Source organism: Anas platyrhynchos, chromosome 3 (assembly GCF_047663525.1).
Source record: "Anas platyrhynchos isolate ZD024472 breed Pekin duck chromosome 3, IASCAAS_PekinDuck_T2T, whole genome shotgun sequence".
Classification (NCBI taxonomy): domain Eukaryota; kingdom Metazoa; phylum Chordata; class Aves; order Anseriformes; family Anatidae; genus Anas; species Anas platyrhynchos.
The window spans coordinates 90748069-90768813 of record NC_092589.1 but is presented as its reverse complement, the minus strand read 5'-3'; the positions used below and the strand labels follow the sequence as shown (position 1 = coordinate 90768813).

Genomic DNA, 20745 nt, shown 5'->3' with positions numbered 1-20745 from the left:
ATTTCATAGTGCCCCAGGACCACTTTTTACAATCCCTTAAGCAAATCTTAATCTACTTTATCTCCTCCGTAGAGAGCATTCAAGATGAATCAGATATGCCTGGAAAAAGCAAAGACCTAGTTATAAGTTCCTGTGAGGTAGGTTAGATTCATTGTTTTAACATGAAGCTGATACACAGGAGACCTGTCTTTCTTTATTAGTTCTATTTCAGATTTTCTGTATGATTCTGCCCAAGTCTATCCTGAAAGCACTTACTGGGTAGGTGTTGTAACACCTGATTATCAGGTGCTGGCTTCAGGGAGAAGCAAGCATTTGTTCTGTGATGAAGCAGTCTCAACTGTGTGCTCAGCAAGATCGTGTAGCAGATACTCTTGAAATATATGCTAAGGCATATGAAAATATGGTGAAGATTTATGACAGCCAGTATGGTTTCACTAAGGGCAGATCATGTCTGACAAATTTGCTGGCCTTCTGTAACAGGATTACAGCATTGGTGGATAGGGGAAGAGCAACTAACATCATCTACCTGCATTTGACACTTTCAGAGATGGTATCTTTGTCTCTAAATTGGAGAGACATGCATTCATGGACTTGATAGATGAACCACTTGATGGGTAAGGAATTGGTTGCATGGTTGCAGTCAAAGAGTTGCAGTCAATGTCTCACTCTCCAAGTGGAGATCAGTGATGAGTGGCATTCCTTAGGGATCAGTATTGGGACTGGTACTGTTTAACATCTTTGTCAGTCACGTGGACAATGATTTTGAGTGCACCCTCAGCAAGTTGCTGATGACACCGAGCTGTGTGCTGCAGTCAACATGCTGGAGGGAAGGGATGCCATCCAGAGGGACCTTTACAGGTTTGAGAGGTGTGCCTGTAAGAACCTCTCATGAAGTTCAACAAGGGCAAGTGCATGGTTCTGAACCTGGGTCGGAGCAATCCCAAGCACAGATACAGGCTGAGTTGAGAGGGAATGGAGAGCAGCCCTGAGTAGAAGGACTTGGGGGTTTTGGATGATGAGAAGCTCAGCATGAGCTGGTAACGTGCCAAAATGCAGTCAACCATCAAGCTACATCAAAAGCATGACCTGTAGCAGGTCAAGGGAGGTGATTCTCCCCCTCTGCACTCACAAGACCCCACCTGGAATACTGTTCTAAGCTCTGAGGCTGCAGACTTGACATAGCTGCAGACTTGATCTTTGTGAGGATCTTACCTGCTATTCTGTCTAATTTTTCAAATTTAATGGAACCTAAGCATAAAAAAAAAGCATTGTTATGTTCTGATTGGAACACTTTTGGGAAAGCACATGGACAAATTTGAACATTCCCAGTGAATTTTTCTGCTCAAATGGAGTTGGACAAATCCACGCTTTCATCAGCATCTTCATACTGCAATTTGGAGTCATTTAGCACAACTCCACTTGAGTTTGGTCCTAGTTGGGTAAACCTGGACTGTTCCTGTCCTCCAAGATCTGGTCCTCTACCGTTTTGCACCTCAGCATATCCATGTGTTGTGGCTATGCTATGTTTCCTTTACCCTTTTCTACCTTTTCTACTCTTCTGTTGCTTTTTAGAAACGCCCTGCCCCCCTTCCCCCACTCCCCCCCCCACCTTTTCTTGGCTGTTTCTTTTCATGATATACAGGACCATGGTGCTTTTTTATCTCTAGAGTGCTTAAGAAGTTTTGGGTATTCAGGAGATATGTGTCCCTGCTAGAGTTTGGATTTGAAGATACTCTGGTTTTTTTTGTTGTTGTTGTTTTTTTATACCCCTTAGTACACTGCTATGAATTACAACATTATAAAAAGAGGGCTATTCTCCTCTTTTCTTGTGAAACTGTAGCATATATATTATAACTGAGAAAGGCAACTGAAGTTACCACTTAAGCAGAAGGGGTAGGGTCTGGATCCAAAGACCAGACAACACAACATTGTTAAATACTGGACATAGATGCTGCAGATAAAATAAGGGGCCATCTGCAATCATTTCTTCCACATACTTTTTTTGCAGATATGGCTTTTAAGAAGGCTCTACCTTTTAGGATACACTAGCCATTTCCATACAAATAATGTTCCAACAGTCTATGTCAGGAACATTTATAATTCTCTCAATTTATAATTCTCTCAATTTTGATAATGCTCATAGTTTTATCTGAAAGCACTTCAAGATGCCATCTTGTATGATAAAAAAGCTGTTCAGTAATAAAATATAGTAGAGATCTATGTCCAATCTGTTACAAAAAGCTGTGATTAGAAACATATACTGATTCATGGTTGGTTTTTTGTTTGTTTGTTTTTTGTCCTTTCTATGTGGCTTTTATACATAAAATCTAACTCCATGCCCGAGAATTCACCTATCATATTACCTTTCAATATCCTCTGTAAGTTAATTCACATCATTCTAGGTTTCTGAATGATAAGGTTTGGTTATCATTTCCCCAGAGGTTAGACAATGGCCATCTTTCCTTTGCTTCAATTTGCTGCTTCTGGGAAGCAATCATTCTATCTTTGCTCTTCATCTCCCCAAGGAATGTAATCATTCAGGAATACTTTTGTCAATTCCTGCTTAATGATTTTCATATCTGTGCTCCCCCAGCTGATCTCTTGTCCTCTTTAATGTCCTCTTTGCCTACCGTCTTAAGATATCTTACTGGTTATCTAGTCATCAGTAAACCTGATAAATAAACATATTTATTTATATATATATATATATATATATATATATATATATATAAACATATATAATATATATGTCTATAATATATATTACATATATAATATATATTACATATATATTATATATATAAACATATACCTTGCTCTCTCAGCTCGTCTTCCTTCTCTATCTTCCTTCTAAGGGTGATGAACTTCTAAGCTCACTTATCTTAACATTATCTTCAGTTTCACTCTCTTTTTCCCTTGTTATCAGCTATAATCACTAGTGCTGACATTTTTTCTTGTCATTTAGTGATTTCTTGTCACTTACTGATTGGTTTCTACATGTTCCCTGTGCAGTCAATCTAAAATAATGCTGCAGTTGGCCTAGCCCCCTCATTGTTACCATGTTTCTCACTTTTATGTCTATAACATTAAAACTCATCCCCTTAAATGTCAATTTGACCTTGTACATCAGCCTTGATCTTCTGTCTTGCTTTATGCTGAGTCTTAAAATTCCTTGAAAAGTGCCTTATGACAAGGCAGGAGTTGCTAAGGGAGACCTTAGTCTTAGTAGTATGAATACAGAATAATATTGAGAGGAATGAGAAGTAATAAAGCTGTTTTAGATCCAAATGCCTTGGATGTGGCTTTGGGTCTCTTTGGCTGTTCATGTCTTCATGTTCCTCAATATCACTCCCAGAAAATGAAATTGCCTTCTAGTTAATTAAATGCAGCCTTCTACAATGTTGAAAAATTTTATCTGAATAACCACTTATTTCATGGAGCATAGAATTTACCATGAGAACTTTTTTTTTTTGTCTGACTGCTCATATTTTTTTTATTATTTTTTTACATTTTCACTAGTTTGACTGGGTTTTGTTCAAAATTGTGATTCAGATTTTCAAATTTAAATATGCTTTTGTTCTCTATCCAACACATGGGCCAGCTGAAAATAGCCATATTCATATTACAGTAATAATTAATAGCAAATGAATAGTAATAATGATTCTGCTATAAAAATGCTGAGGTTATTTTTGTTTTCCTGCAGAGACATGAGGAAGTAGCATCTGGAAAATGGCCAAATTCTGTGAAACAATGATATTTTATATACTCTTTCTAAGGAAGTGAACTTTAATAATTTCCATCTTTCAGAATCATCTCTTTTTTTTAAGAAAGATTTTACTGTCCACAACTCTTAATGCTTTAATCAATATTTAAGCTTTTCCTTTTTATTTTCCATTTTTATTTCCATATCTGGAACAAGGAAAAGTTTAGAAAAAGAATTATAATCTTTTGCTTTACCTATTTTAACTTAATCAAACCAGATTTTTCATTATAACAAATGTGCACTTAGAAACTACTTAAGAGACTGCATGTGCATATGTGATATTTCGTGAGTCTTTGAAATTAGTATAGTCCTTAGTTGTTATTATAGTCCTTAGTGAAATGCATAAGTTAGTACTGAAAAACAGAAGTACAAAAAAAAACAAAAGGAAACACTTGCCAGGTGTGCCTTTTATATATTAATTAATATAATTATATAAATGGCAGAAGAAATCTGAGTTTATTAAATATATCCTGATAGTTGCCTGACATTATACTATTTCCTAACTTGTCCTAACTATTATACTGATCATCACAGAATGACGGAATTGAAGGAGTTGGAAAGGACCTCAAAAGGGTCCAACCCCCCTGCCAAAGCAGGTTCCTTAGAGCAGGCTGCCCATGTAGGCATCCAGACGGGCCTTGAATATCTCCAGAGAAGGAGATTCCACAACCTCCCTGGGCAGCCTGTTCCACTGCTCTGGTGGATTTTCTGTGCAAAGAGAGAAGTATTTTAAAGGAGATCATGAAGCCTGCTCAGATGCAGAGGTCTGTAACAAATCTGGAGAACCACAAACTGGTCTCCTTGAGAAGGAGGTTTCACAGCTTGTGTTTGTTGCAGAATGTCTTTAAAATGAAGAGGTTTAAGTGGATAGAACAAATCTGTTATGAATATCATCTTTAATATGTCCATCTGGCACTTTGATAATAAGCCAAGCAAGACTTTGTTCCCTCTGTATACAGCATGAGGTGACTTGAATGAGTTTATTTTTTTCTGTAAAAAACAAAGGTTTTACATTTAAGGTCAACAGAAAAAAAAAAAAAAAAATCCAAAATGTATAAATATGATTCTAGTAGATTCTTCTTAATAAAGAGGTTTTCAGAAATACTCAGTATTTTGAATTCTAACACAAACATCCTTTCATATTCTCTTTTCCAAACATGTCACAATGGCAGTTCTATTAATGAGTATTTTACCCAGAAATAAATTTAACAGTAGCTCTCCTGAAAGGGCAGTATAATATCTTCTGTCTGAAAAGTCAAAACCTGTTGTGTGGTGAATTCAAGTTTGTGAAATGCTGAGTAATATATATGTTTAGTATGCTGCCAATGGAAAGTCAAAAAAGGACAGGAAAAGAGCAAACAATATCGTTAAGATATTAAGCCATTCTCTGTTACCCATGGCTGAAATTCAATCAAATTCAGAGTTCTTGTTTCTTGCTCTGATAGGGAGTGTTAAGTAGAAGTTAAGAATTTGTGCTAATCCTATAGATTTCTTTATCTGTTTTTCTTACTCTGTCAAGGTACTGATGCCTTGTAAAATAATTAATGCCTATTCCTCTATATTTTAAGAGATTGTAGAGTAGGGATCAACATAGCTACTGTGCTGTAAAGCAGAACAATGCCAAAATGTTATCACTAATTAGAGAAGAGAGAGTCTGACCCAGTGTTTTATCATCTTTTGTAAATACATGAATGCTACAGAATTAAGGCTCAGATTTTGAGCATCACTTCTACAGGTAAAATTAGAATTTAGGTTCCATCTTTGATAAGGATAGGGTTAAAATATTTAATTTAGATTGAGATACATTTTTAAAACCTAAATCTTCACTATGAAAGATAAATTGCATTTAGTCCATGAGCAAACATCCAGTCATTTTTCTTTTATGCTTTTCAATGAACCTGATTTCCTCTTCTAAAGTGATTAATATTATTCACAGGGGATATTCTGAAATGTGTTTTTGTTTTGTTTTGTTTTGTTTTTCAAGAGAGGAGGCTAATGGATGTGTGGGAAAGAAAAGGGAAGATGATTCATGCTGTTTATTTGGTTTCTTTATCTTTTGTTATTTATCAGTCCAGATGAGTAGACAGACACTAGAAGATACACTAGGCAGCTTTTAACTCATTCACAGTTATAGGGATCATAGCAATACATTTCAGCTCTTGTGTTCTAGACCATTATCTACAAGGACTTGCATATAAGAACTACACAATTTTTATTTCACTCAGAATTTTCTTGACACATTAATTAACCCCTTTCACGCTGCTTTAAATAAGCAACTTAAATATTGTTCAAGTATAATTCGTATAATCAGCTTTTTTTTGGATAGTCATAGGAAATTTTCCATTCCTATAAGCAATCATTAATCAATTCCAAAGAGATTTTACTTTACTCAGCATGTAAGAACTGTTAGTATTAGCCTATTCTGAAATTTTCAGTAGAGCTGTTGAAAAGCTTGTCTGCAACTGTAGCATGAAAATGGATTAAAGGTAAATGGAGATTCATTTGTAAGGGATATTCAAAGGAATCAATTAAGGGTCAAAGCAATCCCTAAATTGATTAGACTAAACTACTTAAAGAGATTTTTCTGAAACAGTAATTATTATGGAATCATCAAATGCGTATGTGTTCTTCTGTTTAATTGAACAACTGTCTTATAGTTTGTACCAATGTGCATCAAATGAATACTCAAAAATTCTAAAAGCCTGGCTATTTCACCTGTCTTCCTGATTATTTCTAGGCTAGGTTTTCTTCTGTCTAAGCTGTATAAATTTCACCTTAAATATTAAGAAGTAAGGTTGTGTTGCTTTTTGAATACACCCATTATATTTTACTTCCTAAATTCTTCAAATATTAAATATACATGTATACCCTGAATGAAATTCCTTTTTCCTGCTTCTTTATTTTTAACCTTGGAACGAATATTACAATTGTAATTGAAGGTACACAGGAGCCAAAACAAGATAGAATGTCCAAAAAAAAATGAAAGAATGCAATATATTCTACTCTGAAATAAGTTTCTCTACTGGTTCTATATCTTCCACCACCAAAAGTCTGTGGGTGGCTTTATTTCTTGTTACATCAACTCAATTTCTCCCAGTTAGTGCAAGCACTGTATTTTCTTTTATTTTTTGTTTTGTTTAATTTTGTTTTGTGAGCTATACCTGAAATATCATACGAATTGTCGTAATACAAATAAAAAAGGAAGAGAATTTTCATTATTGTAATGCGGTATCAGATTTGATGACAAGACATGTAAGCTGTAAGAATAGTCTGGGAAGTGTCAGTGACAATACTTCTCAGAATTAAGTCTTCAACATAAACAGTTCAACAACATAGTCAAATTAGAATAGAAGAATTAGATTAGAAATTATATCATTAACTGAAATATCTTTGTAGTTGAGAGAATAATGGATGCTGTATATGATATATGTGGGACATTTTTGTATTTAAACTTCTTTTACTCAGAATGGCACATGCAAATGTTATTTACTTTCTACTTAGACCATTTTCATTTTTTATTTCCTTTTTCTTCTCTTTTTTCTTTTTCTTTTTTTTTTTTGTTGTTGTACATTTTACTATTTCATTCTTACTAATATTCTCATCAATGTTATTTCCAGTATTATACAACTTCCATGTGTAATAAACAAGCAAAATTTGGCCAAAATTTGGCCTCCTATAGTGCCTGTAAATATCCTCATTGGCTAGTGTTCTCACAAATTCAGGGCATTACATTTTGGTAAAGTGATCTAAAATGAAAAGAAAAAAAAAAGTGCTACTTTTGTTTTTTCCAAAAATGAGAAGAAAAAGGTACTTGTGTGGTAACTGCAGACCTGAATCATTTAGGTCCAAGCATTTGGAGCATCATTTTCTAATACAAATCTTACATAAAAAGGGAACAATGAAGTTCAAAGTGAATGATGTCATTCTGTCTAATGTATCTGTATAACAATTGTAGAAGAAACTAACATTTGAGCTGCTGATATGCAAATGACCTGGCACCCGAGTTATAAACATTCTCCTCTAAAAGGCTTAAGGCTTATTGATTTTTTATGCTCACAACAAAGTAAACAATTTTCATATTGCGGATTAAAACTGAGTTACAGAATCACTGAATGGTTGAGGTTGGCAGGGTCCACTGTACGTTGTCTGGTCCAACCCCCTGCTCAAGCAGGGACACCTATAGCAGGTAGCCCAGGACCATGTCCAGATGAATTTTGAAGATCTCCAAGCAGGGATTCTCTGCAACCTCTCTAGGCAACCTGTTCTAGTGCTCAGCCACCTGAACAGTAAGGTGTTTCCTAGTGTTTAGACAGAGTTTGAGAACAGCAAATCCACTTTTTACAATGGAAATATATCTGGTCATGCTTCAAGATCTCTCTGAGATGAGATTTAGATTAATCTTTAATAGTATTAGCTTTCTTTTAAAACTAAAATGCTATTCACAGTGACACCCAAGAGATGATGTTGTTTCATGTATACACCTGGCCATGTTATGATGGGCTGAATTAGTTGCTTCTACTTAGAGTACAGTAAATTACCTTACAAAGGTTAGTGCCTTATATGAAATTACTAGGCACATGTTATTAGAATCATTCAGCAAAGTGTCTAAAGAATGGCCTAGTGATCTACATGGCTCTGTAGAGGCAGTCTTAGTAATCCACAAAAAAAGCATTTTGGCAAACCGCTTTCGATTACTGTTTTAAGTGTGCTGTGTGCACTCTCTATCTATGCAAAAAGCCCAGATCTCCAGGATGTAAAGGTGCCGTCTTCTGTGAAAATAATTACAGACACTTTTGTTTTCTTGGTTTCTGTTTGTGAGTAGAAGAAAATCTTTTCTGAACCATGAATGGGAATATATGTCTATATAGAGAGACAATATAGATAGATGAAATAGATAAAGATATAAATATGTTTATGTCTTGTGATGATATTTTGTGATATTTATCACAAATATTTTGTAATCTTTGGTTCTGAGTAGTGCTTAGATACCATGATGAATGTCCCTATTTAAAACATAGGGGAAAAAAAAAGTTAATTTTTACAATGTTAATATATTCTGTATATCCACTGATTGCATGTGTGCATGTGAAAGTAATTCATTTTATGATCCAGTAATTCAGAAAAACCTGAACTCTTCTCCCACCACACAGCACCTGAAATTTCACAAGACTAAGCATCCCTTTAGGGTAGGGAATGTACTTGCCAATTTCAGCCCAGAGGGGATTGTAACTAGAATTGTAAAGCTCTGATGATAGTTTTATAATGGAAAGCCTGAAATAACCTCAAGTACCACCTCACCAATGTGATTCTATAATGCATAACCAGTCTAATTTGGAACTAAGCGTCAGTTATCAGGGAATACATTTGTAGAGCTAATGTTGTTAACTTAATTTTCCTCATTTCTTGGTTTTGAATTACAGTTTTCTTTCAAATAAAATCCACTGATGAGACACCTAATGTTTTTCTACTTTAATTTTGCTCTTCTGATTGCTTTTATAGTTGTCCACATTGTCTTTATGTTTAGCTCCCTGGTGTAGTCCTGGAAGTGAAATCATCACACAGATCAAAGTACAGTCCTGATATCCAAACTCTTCCAACTACATTAGCTTCATCATAAATTGATTAGGAAGAGCATTGCACAGGAAATGATTATCAACATGGCTTACATTAAGAATGGAACTAGTGCTCCAAATGTGTTGTTTGTCATTTCTCTAAGTGTATGTAAATACTTGCAGCCCTGACAGTTCCTTAAAAGTGGTTTGAGTCTTGGTAGACACTGCCAGTGTTGCCATGGAGTCTGTACTTAGATTTCACAACAAAGCTAAAAATGATTTCCAGATATCAGTTGAGTTATAAAACAGAAAGAAAATGAGAATGAGTAAACAAAATTCCAGACTGCCTATTATAGGATTTAATACCTCTTTCTTCTTTCCATATCTGTTACAGATATAATAGTAATGTTTTGGGGGAGTTTTGGGTTTTTTTTAGATGAAAAAATATAATTAAGATTTCAAAATGGGAATTATTCTTTCAAGGAGAAGAAATCATGTGCTGTACTGCATTATTCTCATTTGTGTAGAAACAATTAGGTCTTTTAATATGTGAATCTCTTGAATGGATCTATCTTGAAATTGTGCCTGTGTAGGGAATAAAAGCTCTGTTATTGCTTCATTAGTCTGCATCTAGCAGTTATGTTTCCCAAAGCAATTTGCAGCATCCTCCTTTTACTGTCACATTTAATCATTTTAGAATTTACTTTGAAGATACAATTCCTTATGTGTGAATTTCAGGGTATAAACTAGTTCATTCAAAAATACATGTTAAGAGAGTTAACCGGATTCTGGTTAACTTGTCTGGCTGACAAGTGATAGGATCAATGCCACATAATTAATCCATTGTAGGACTGCATAATAAACAGAAGATGACACTTTCACTGCTGGTTGATGTCCTATAAATTTCTGCTCTACTTGAAATTTATTATTAAACCTTTTTTTTTTTTTTTTTTTTTTTTTTATCAATGTACTGTTATCGCTGTATGATGGTTTAAAGCATGAAACTCAATTTATTTAATTTTGTGATTTCTCTTACTAGTGGCTAGCATTCAGAAGCTTCCTGCTGCATCGGTTCTAACTGACATCAATTTCCCCATGAAAGGAAGAAAAGGAATGGTTGATTGGGCACGAAATTCAGAAGACAGGGTTGTCATTCCAAAAAATATCTTCACCCCTATGTCAACAGGTAAAGCATATCAGTACTTTAATTTTGTGTTGGCTTTAACAAGGAAACTCAGAATATTTGTCTCACAGGACTACTATATAATATGGAATTGGTTATTTTATTTCTCTTTAAAAGAAAGACTGTACCCACAATTTATCCCAGAGAGAGGATGGGGCTTTATTTCAGTATCTTGAACAAAAAGTGTTAAAGAAATCCAAGACACTATACCTATGGTGGTATGAGGTGGCCTGAAGCACAGCTCTACTGAACCTCCTGATGCTTCTCCATCCTGGAAGACTGTGTCATTCCAAAAGATAACCTAACTTTTACCAAAGGTTAGTTACCCAAATTTTGCTCAGCAGGCAAATTACCCCATCTTCAGATCCAAATTACTAATGCCATTGCAGTACAGATCTGTAGCTTCAGAAAATTTACTTGCTACTCATTAAAAGCTAAAGACAGTCTTTAAGGATACTTCATTATAAAGGTAGATGAACTGGCATGGATGTCATGGATGTCATTCCATAGTGATGGATTTTTGAAAATGTGATTTTCAGTGTTTAAATATTTTGATGTATTCCTGAAAGTACTACATCTTCGTGACAGAGTTCCAGGTTATAACTCAAAATGATGATGATAGTTTATTTAAAATGAAATTTCCACTGGAATGATAAATGGTATTCAGTTTTTTAGGCTGAGCAAGCCTTGGGAGAAAGAGTTTTAAAAACTTTTTTCTTACTCTTTCTAGAACTAGATGAATCAACTGTATTTGTACTTGGAGCAGTGCTGTACAAAAATTTAGAACTCATTTTGCCCACTTTGAGGTAAGAAACTCCTTTACCATAAATACTCCTTTACCAAAAAGGAGGGAGGGTGAGCAAACAGCTGTGTGGTGTTTAGTGCTGGCCGGGTTAAGCCACGACATACATTAATTAATCTGTTTCAGCATCATAACTACACTACATGTCAGGATGAAAGCAAACAATCAAATCAATTGTGTAAAGGCAATGACAGATTTTTTTCCACAGTTATTTAATATATGTATTTGTACATGTTACATAAAATATGCATACATTTTTGTTTCCTTCATGCTTACTCATTAGTATGATGGAAATAGCTTTTTTATTAAATTGTTTTAATTTATATTTTATATATTCTGCATTAAGCTTAAATAAGGAAATGTTCCTTTCAAAGTATGCACGCTGACAGAAGTTAATGCCACATATAACTGTGTTTCAAACTGTTGTTGATCTGGTCAGTACAAGTGATCTAGCAACAGCATAATGCCTTGATGTACTAAGCATCTCTGCACCAGTTCTACAGAGGTCACTACTAGTACATGCCAAGTACATTTTCAGTAGAAGTTGTATTCAGAAGGAACAAGAGAGTTATAGTGAGGATCCATTTTAGAAATAAGACATGCATGTGACAGTGGTTGGGAGGTCGCTGCACATAGATAGGGAAATAGGAAGGTCTCCTGTTTCACTTTGTCCATTCTGTACTTTCTGACAGACAATTTGGAAATAAACATTTCCCCCTTTCTCAATTACTGGTTAAGATCATTTCATGTTTCATGACTAGTATCTTATTTCACATGATAGTTGGTCTTTTATTTTTTTTATTTTTATTTTTTTACAGTAAAATAAACTGGTGCATATTGCATCGCAATACAATCACTGTTACTGAACTCACAATAGAAAATATAATAATTAGAAAATCACTGGATCATCTTTCCTACTCTATTTCACCAAAACTTCATGAGCTGAAACAAAGGATGAAAAAACAAAAGTTTTTTTGTCAAACTCCATTTGAAGTAAAAAGACTCAGCAAAAGAAATGAAAAAAAAAAAAAAAAAAAAAAAGTAAAAAAGAAACAAACCTTCCCAGTAAAGGTGCAATGTGCTGCGCAGTGATGAGCTGCAGTGCTGGGGATAGAAATCTTTCTCAGGTAAAGCTCAATATGAACAGTGATGTCTTGGCAGGACACCTGGCAGCCTGGGGAGGGCTGGAGAGAGCCATCTATGCCTAGGGCATGGTGTAAATGACAGCTCATCTACTTCTGAGATGTCAGTAAGCACTTTCCATTTGCTGTGCCAGTTCCTGAAATTAGCCAGGAGGAAAGTGATGTTTGTGAGAGATTTTCTGTGGGAGAAGTCTTCTCCCTTATTCAGATAAACAGATCCAAATCGCTATCATATTTAGCCCTTTTTGTCTGATATTAGTGACCATCTGCTAAACCTAGGAAAGAATTGAGGTTGCCATGTACCCTTCAAACCCCAATCTACGATCACGCATCTTCAGTTCACAAAGGACAACAGTTTTAATTTACAGAAAGCAAGTGTGATCTTTTGAATGCTATATATTTGTTCATATGAACAGTTGTTAAATACATTTATTTCATCTATTAGAAAACTGAGATTTATAGGCCTTACTACATTTTCACTAGAATCAATAGTATCCCAAGTAGAAGAAGTAGGGGCAGAACAGGGACATAAAGTTACAGCTACTTAAGTACTATGGACTTCGGAAATTTTCATCTCAGTTCCCAATTTGTTGTTTTTATCTGTTCTACTTTCATCTGCTTGCTGATTTCCACAACAAAATTGACCATTTCCCTGTACAATTTAGTTCATAGAGAGGTTTTGTGAGCTTCTAAAGCAAAATGGTCTAATACTATGTGTATCTATTCATAAATGAAGTCTTTAGAAATTTAAATATGAAGATATCCTACTTGCCTCTGAATATCTTCAGTATTATTTTAATCTAATTCTCAGAGGCCCAAGAAAATGAAAGAAGCACTATTACTTTCTCTTGAATATGGAATAAATGTCGTGATCAATCTGTAATATAAAAATACAACCCATATTCCTGGGTACTGGTAGTCTCATCTTTGTTAGGATTATAGCACCTCAGTACTTCCCTCCACTTCTATTTATAATGAAATTATACTGAAACTTCTACAGCTTACATCTCATACTTCACTGGAAAGTGTATCATGCTGGATTCCTTTGCCTATGGTGATCATATTCAAAATTTGATCTCATGACCTTAAAATTGTACCTCAAATGCTGTAAAGTTCCAAGCAATTCAAACCATTTCAATGTTTATTCAGGTATAAATCTGAATTAGAAAAAAGTTGTAACTATGTTTAGTGCTGAATTTGTTGCACTATTAGACCCTTCAGAAAAATGTATGAGGCAAATACTGTAAAATTTGAAGGGAGGTGACATCTAGTTTTTATATGATGTGTAAAAGCGTGGTAGCCATACACAATGTGAAAATTTAAAACAAACAAAAAAAACATTTTGGAATCACAGAATCACAGAATTTCTAGGTTGGAAGAGACCTCAAGATCATCGAGTCCAACCTCTAACCTAACACTAACAGTCCCCACTAAACCATATCCCTAAGCTCTACATCTAAACGTCTTTTGAAGACTTCCAGGGATGGTGACTCCACCACCTCCCTGGGCAGCCTGTTCCAATGACTAACAACCCTTTCAGTAAAGTTCTTCCTAACATCTAACCTAAAACTCCCCTGGCGCAACTTTAGCCCATTCCCCCTCGTCCTGTCACCAGGCACGTGGGAGAACAGGCCAACCCCCACCTCTCTACAGCCTCCTTTAAGGTATCTGTAGAGAGTGATAAGGTCGCCCCTGAGCCTCCTCTTTTCCAGGCTGAACAAGCCCAGCTCCCTCAGCCGCTCCTCGCAGGACTTGTTCTCCAGGCCCCTCACCAGCTTCGTCGCCCTTCTCTGGACCCGCTCAAGCACCTCGATGTCCTTCTTGTAGCGAGGGGCCCAAAACTGAACACAGTACTCGAGGTGTGGCCTCACCAGAGCCGAGTACAGGGGGACGATCACCTCCCTAGCCCTGCTGGTCACGCTGTTTCTGATACAAGCCAGGATGCCGTTGGCCTTCTTGGCCACCTGAGCACACTGCTGTCTCATATTCAGCCGACTGTCCACCATCACTCCCAGGTCCTTCTCTGCCTGACAGCTCTCCAACCACTCGTCTCCCAGCCTGTAGCTCTGCTTGGGGTTATTGCGCCCCAGGTGCAGGACCCGGCACTTGGCCTTGTTGAACTTCATGCAGTTGACCTCAGCCCATCGGTGCAGCCTATCCAGATCCTCCTGCAGAGCCTTCCTACCCTCGAGCAGATCGACACACGCACCTAACTTGGTGTCATCTGCAAACTTACTGAGGGTGCACTCAATGCCCTCGTCCAGATCATTGATGAAGATGTTAAAGAGGACCGGCCCCAGCACCAAGCCCTGGGGGACGCCACTAGTGACTGGCCTCCAACTGGAGGAGGAATATCTCATTTTTGGAGAAATATCTCATTTAATACTACTCTAAATAAAATGATACTTAATTTGTTAATGGTGCGAATAAAGATAAACAAAACAATGAACCAAGGTAAATTAAATAACATGGTCTTGTGTTTGAATTCAAGGGCCATTTACACCTTGACAATGTGATAAAAGAGGTGATTTCTACTGGCCACAGTTGAAAATCCAGAAAGCTGGATTTCCCATGGGACTTTATTCTCAGTTTTTGCTGGAGTTAGGGTGAAACTAAAATAAATGTTTAATTATATGAAACCTGTTTATTGTGGTTTTGAAAAGAACAGAGGAAACACATTTCCATACATTCATTAATAACAGCACTACAAAGATAGAAAGCTTCTTCATTACCAGAAGGAACATTTTTGCTTAAAACAAAACAAAACAAAACAAAACAAACAACAACAACAAAACCTCTCAGAATATTATTATGTATCTTTAAGGGAAAGCTTTCAAAGCACCTAGTCACAGAGTCCCCATCTGGTACATCATAGGTGTTCTGTGAATAAAATGAGGATTTCATTATCTAAAACAGACTATATGATATATTTCATAACCTCAAAAATTAACTGTTTTAGCACATGGACTTAATTTTTCTTGTTTTTATTAGCATAGAGTCTGTTAACAATAAGTCTTAAAGTTCTCATCTCAACACAGTGTGAGATGAGAACTCGGCAATTACATTAATCAAAAAATTTCTGAAAAAAAGGAATTAATTCAACTGGTATGTGTAAATTATTCAAAGAATTTGTCAGGATTATTTAACACAAAATGCTAAGGAAGGGAAAGAAAAAAATACTTTCTTACTAAAAAAAAATCCCTCCTTAGAAAACTTTCTTATTAAAAAAAATCCCTCCTTAGAAAAATAGAATAGTTACTTTCTTTCGATGCACAAGTAACTAACTATATATGATTCTATTCCCTAATATACTTACTTTTCTGTATTGCTCTCTTCTTGTAATGTCATATAGATATTTTCTTAATGTTTAAATATTTAGTATTTTGAGCACTGCAGACTATTATTTCCATATCTCTTGCATCCTTGAACATGCACATAATATTGTCAGATTCAAAGAAAATTGATTCTCAGTACAATACTCATTTTAAAATATTATAATTATTCTCCTGAACACTCTGAAGGAATTCACAGCATATTGCCATATAGTAGGATAGTTTTTAACTTTTCCTTCAACAAATAAGATCAAATAAATTATCAATAATTTTGCTGTACTAAGCTTTTTTTGCCTGCCAGTTATACAACCACCTTATTTTTCCTGCTATAATTAACTGAAATGTTCTCTTTCTCCATATGAAACATCATTCCTAGCACTCTCCTTTGGATGCTGTAGAGCCAAAAAAGCCCTTAATCTTCCCTAGGTCAGCCAATGCGGTTTGTTAGACTGAGGATGGAGTATCTCAAACAGTATATTTACTTTGTAGCATTGTAGTAGTAGTAGTAGTAGTAGTATATTACTTTGTAGCACTGCTGCTATAGCATCTGTAATTTTTCTGTAACATATACAATAGTAAAAAATTGAACTAAAGTTTCTTTCATGTTGTCTTGAGACAGAAACATGCCTTATTTGTAAGTTCATTTTTTCTTAAGCAATGTAGAGTCATTCTTAAAAGAAGTGGAAATCTGAATTTAATTTCAGATATAATCAATATGTATACCCTGATATATATCTAAAACAAGCAAACAAAAAAACAAACAAACAAACAAACAAACAAACAAAAACATTCAGAATATATACTCTGACAGAAAAAACAGCTATCTAAAATAACTCTATTTTATTAATGTTGTTATTAATTCATATCTGGGAAAAACAAACAAAGAAACACTAGAGGAGTGGCTCTGGAAATTCTTCCTAAGTCTTTACTTAATCAAACTTTGTTATCTTGAAGAAGAAGGAGAAGAAGAAATGATATGAAGAAGAAGAAGACAAAGAAGAAGAAGAAGAAGAAGAAGAAGAAGAAGAAGAAGAAGAAGAAGAAGAAGAAGAAGAAGAAGAAGAAGAAAAGAAGAAGAGGAGGAGGAGGAGGAGGAGAAGGAAGAGGAAGAAGAGGAAGAAGAAGAAAGGATATAAGAATATTGATGGATATAAGAACATTGATAATGCATTATAATTACATCAAAATTACCCAGTTTCTTCTTTGTTATCATCTTCCTATGGATATGTCTTTCTGCGAGGTTTTCTTCTTTCTATGTGATTGAAGAAAGTGTGCCTGTGTTGAAAACAGCACTATATACAAAGGAAATATCATAAGGAACACCAGAAAAAGTCAGTCTGAAGAAGCAAGGATCAAAGACGTGAAAATTATGTCATGTCAATATGCCTGTACTAACATAACCTTGACAATACTAATTCTGTCCTAGATAGGTAGCTATGAAATATGCTACCTATCTAGGTAGCTAATTCATGTTTAACCTAAAGAGATACTGATGATGAATAAGAGAACTTAAAAGAAAAGTATTATTTTGAGCAAACTGTATTATATTATTATTATATATAATATTATATAATTATTATATTACTATATAATAATTGCATTATTATTATGTAGTGATCATTATATAATTATTGTAATTTGATACAGTTGTATTATATAGAGTATTATACAGTTATATGTAAAATATTATAACATGAAACTAAACTAATCTGACATCTGAGAAAAAAAAAAAAAGTTTGCTTTTGGTGGCATTTCAGTTGGGGCAAAACTACAGATTATAGTTTAAAAATATTTAGATGACGAAGTTGCCCACTCATATATCAAATGCAATGATTTTTCAAACATTGGAAACAGGTATTTTATTTCATGAGAACAGAATCAACAGAACTGTAGGCTCTCCCATTGCACACATCTAACTTTAGTTAAAATTCAGAAAATTCAGAAAAAGAGGCCAACACAGCACTCTGAAAGAAAAGTGACTCTTGCCTATAAAATGTGACTAGTAGGTCTACTTTGAGAAAAGTGAATGATACTCACTCAAACATTGACAGTGCCATCAATGTGCCCTTCTAATTAGTAAATCGTATTTTAAGGACCGTGATTTCTGCCACCATCATTGCTTGTCAGACTTTATAGTGTCAGTTATGGTGCCTAATGTGTGACAGTTTTTACCATTTATGAACAAATATGTTTTCTCCATGAATGTTTGACAACTAAAGTAATAGAAATTAACTGAGACTCTTGAACGTTATACCAGCAGCTTCATTAAGCAATATTAAGCTAAATCTTCCATGCTTATATGTTCTTTTATTTTTATTTTTTCCCCCCACAGGAATTTTACAGTTGTTAATTCAAAAATCATCGTTGTTACTATACGACCTGAGCCTAAAACTACGGATTCTTTCCTAGAGATAGAACTAGCGCATCTGTCTAATGTAAGTACAAAGAGATACTCTTCCAGGAGTATATAACAGGTCATGCGAGAGAAAGAAGCAGGATCAATTTAAATATCACATCATAAAACCTAGTAAAACTAATAAATTCAAGTCCAGGAATAGTCTGATGTATTTTGAAGAGAAAATACACTTGTTTCATGCATGTGTATATGCAAAAGAAAATTAATTTTTGTTTGAGTTTTGAGGTCTTCATTTAAACAGTGATTTGTAAGAAAACTCATTTGTAAGAAAATTAATTGCTTTGATGGTTAAGCTGAAAATGTAGTATTGTGCCGAATGTTTAACCTTTTGTTCCTTGCATAGTCCCTAGAGCTACATAGTGCTTCAGGACTTTTCTTATTTTCTTTCATTATTTTATACTTAAAAGCCAGTTGGTACCTACTCTGTTGTAGCAGACTATAAAAAAAATGCTCCTGTTCCAACTTAGTTTGTCTCATAGATTTATGAGATTTTTGTGCAATTATTTTTCATTCAGTATTTTTTGTCCTTTAGTTTCATATTAAAAATGTTTTAAAACTGAAAAGGCATTTTAACTATATATAAATAATAATAATAATTTTTGTATTTGCTGTCAGAAACCCCCCTGCAGCCAGACGGAGAATAAAATATATATTTTGCATTAAAAAACTGTCATGTATGTTATTGGGGAAAGTATGTTATATAATAAAGACAGGAGTATTTTATATGAAGGCATAGCAAATAAACTGTTTATATCACTATGACATAGAGTTTACTTTAAATAAACTCATAAACTCACAATTACAAGACAGTTACTAGAACTTTATTACATAATACTGTTTTGAAAAGGAATGTAAAGCTTTTGTTAAGAACAGTTGCCCAAGGCCTTACATAGTTTCAGTCAGTAGCAAATTTCGACTAGTGTCTGGGCAAAGGTATGACAAAATCTCTTTGAACTCTAGATTGCATTTTACTCTAAAATTACATTTTACTCCAGAGTAGGAGACAGACTGTTTTGCTGTCAATGCTAAGTATGACCCACCATTCAGTTCCCTACCCAAAAAAAAATAAAAAAATAAAAAAATTACAAAGAGCATCTCAGTAAAATTTATTGTAGAATACAAGCAGTAAATAAAAAAAGGAATAGAGGTGAACATAAGCTGATCTGACTCCTACCTATTGTACCTCTCAGATTAGATTAGAATTTAATTGATAACAAACTGTGGAAATTTTACTTTTTTTTTTTTTCTTTCCTTTTTCTTTTTTATGGTTCTCTGCTTCTGTTTAATTTTAAGATATTTTAGAGAGGTTTTTTTTCTTTTCTGAACCTAAGTTACATCATCTATATTAAAACAAAATCTCAGTCTACTTTTGTACCTATCAGAAGAAAATTTCAGTAAAACTGAAATAGGTATACTCCAAAGTAGATCACAAATTAATCCTATATAAAAACACTTTTTAAATAAAATATTTGATCTTAAAAGATTATTACTGAGAAGAGTTTAGGGTATTTCTCAATTCTAGATTTTAATTTCTAATATCTTTGCAATTATTGTGGAACTAATATATGGGATTTAGATAAGGAATATTGGAGAATGACTTCTGTAGTTTGAAATTGGGACAACTACTCACAAAAGTGAAAAGTAGCAGGTAGGAGAAAATTAAGATTGTAGTTAGTTTGGTCACTTATGCTAGATAAGAAATAAATTCAAACTAAACAGATAAGCAAACAAACAAAGAACAATGCTAGTAAGCTGCATGTCAGCATGAACATACTGCTAAATCCAACACAAGCTATTGAAACAAGCAGTACACAAGCAAGGCTAGAGTAAAGAACAGCTGAACCACTGTCCCCATAAGCTGAAATTCTGGAAAATTCTTAAAGAGTAATAGGTTGTTTTGTTTTTTGTTTTGTTTTTAATCCCTTTGAATAAGCTATAGATCTTTTGAAGCTATTTTGAAGCTTTTGCCAAGTTTCAAAATCACAGAAATGAGATGAAACTTCATTGTTACAAAAGGTCAGTTTAGAGACACCTTGCTTTGTCAACCTTTTGGTAAGAGAAAACTAATGAGTATTGTATTAGCTCATGTCTTGACAAAAAAAAAAAAAAAAAAAAAAAAAAAAAAAATTGAAAATGTATATCAGAGCCAATTCTTTTGACCTTTTGTTTCTGTTCTTGTCCTAGAATTTAATCCAGAGAAGCAGCAAGTATTTGGAACAAATTCTTATTCCTTAGATGTATGTGGTGCATTTATGTGCAATCTTGATCCACCTAGTAGTTGGATAGGCAGACACACTGACATTTCAAGACCATACTCTGGTCTTGAAAGTCTGAGAAGGAAAACTAGTTTTACAATTTTAGTTACTTTAAATGTTTAGTGATTTTTCTATTCAAGGAATAACCTCCACGATGGGACTTTGGTTTTTAAATAATGAGATTGTATATACATAGAAACATTGTTTTGTAGGTTTGGGTGTTTGTCACCTTTTGTTAGCTGAAAACAAGAGTTTATCTAATTAAAATATCACAATGGAACAAGCTTTGAATGTCACATA

The 20745-nt window shown here is 34.4% G+C and overlaps 1 protein-coding gene across 6 annotated transcripts in view; it reads left to right on the top strand.

Moving 5' to 3' along the window:
* The window catches only part of ADGRB3 (adhesion G protein-coupled receptor B3), a 473065-nt gene that overhangs the window by 268331 nt on the left and 183989 nt on the right, over positions 1-20745 (top strand). For all 6 annotated transcript variants that reach the window (XM_072036309.1, XM_027455045.3, XM_027455047.3 and 3 more), the window contains 3 exons: positions 10355-10501; positions 11229-11304; positions 18107-18209. In XM_072036309.1, coding sequence (XP_071892410.1) covers positions 10355-10501; positions 11229-11304; positions 18107-18209 — 326 coding nt within the window. The remainder of the gene's footprint in view (positions 1-10354; positions 10502-11228; positions 11305-18106; positions 18210-20745) is intronic.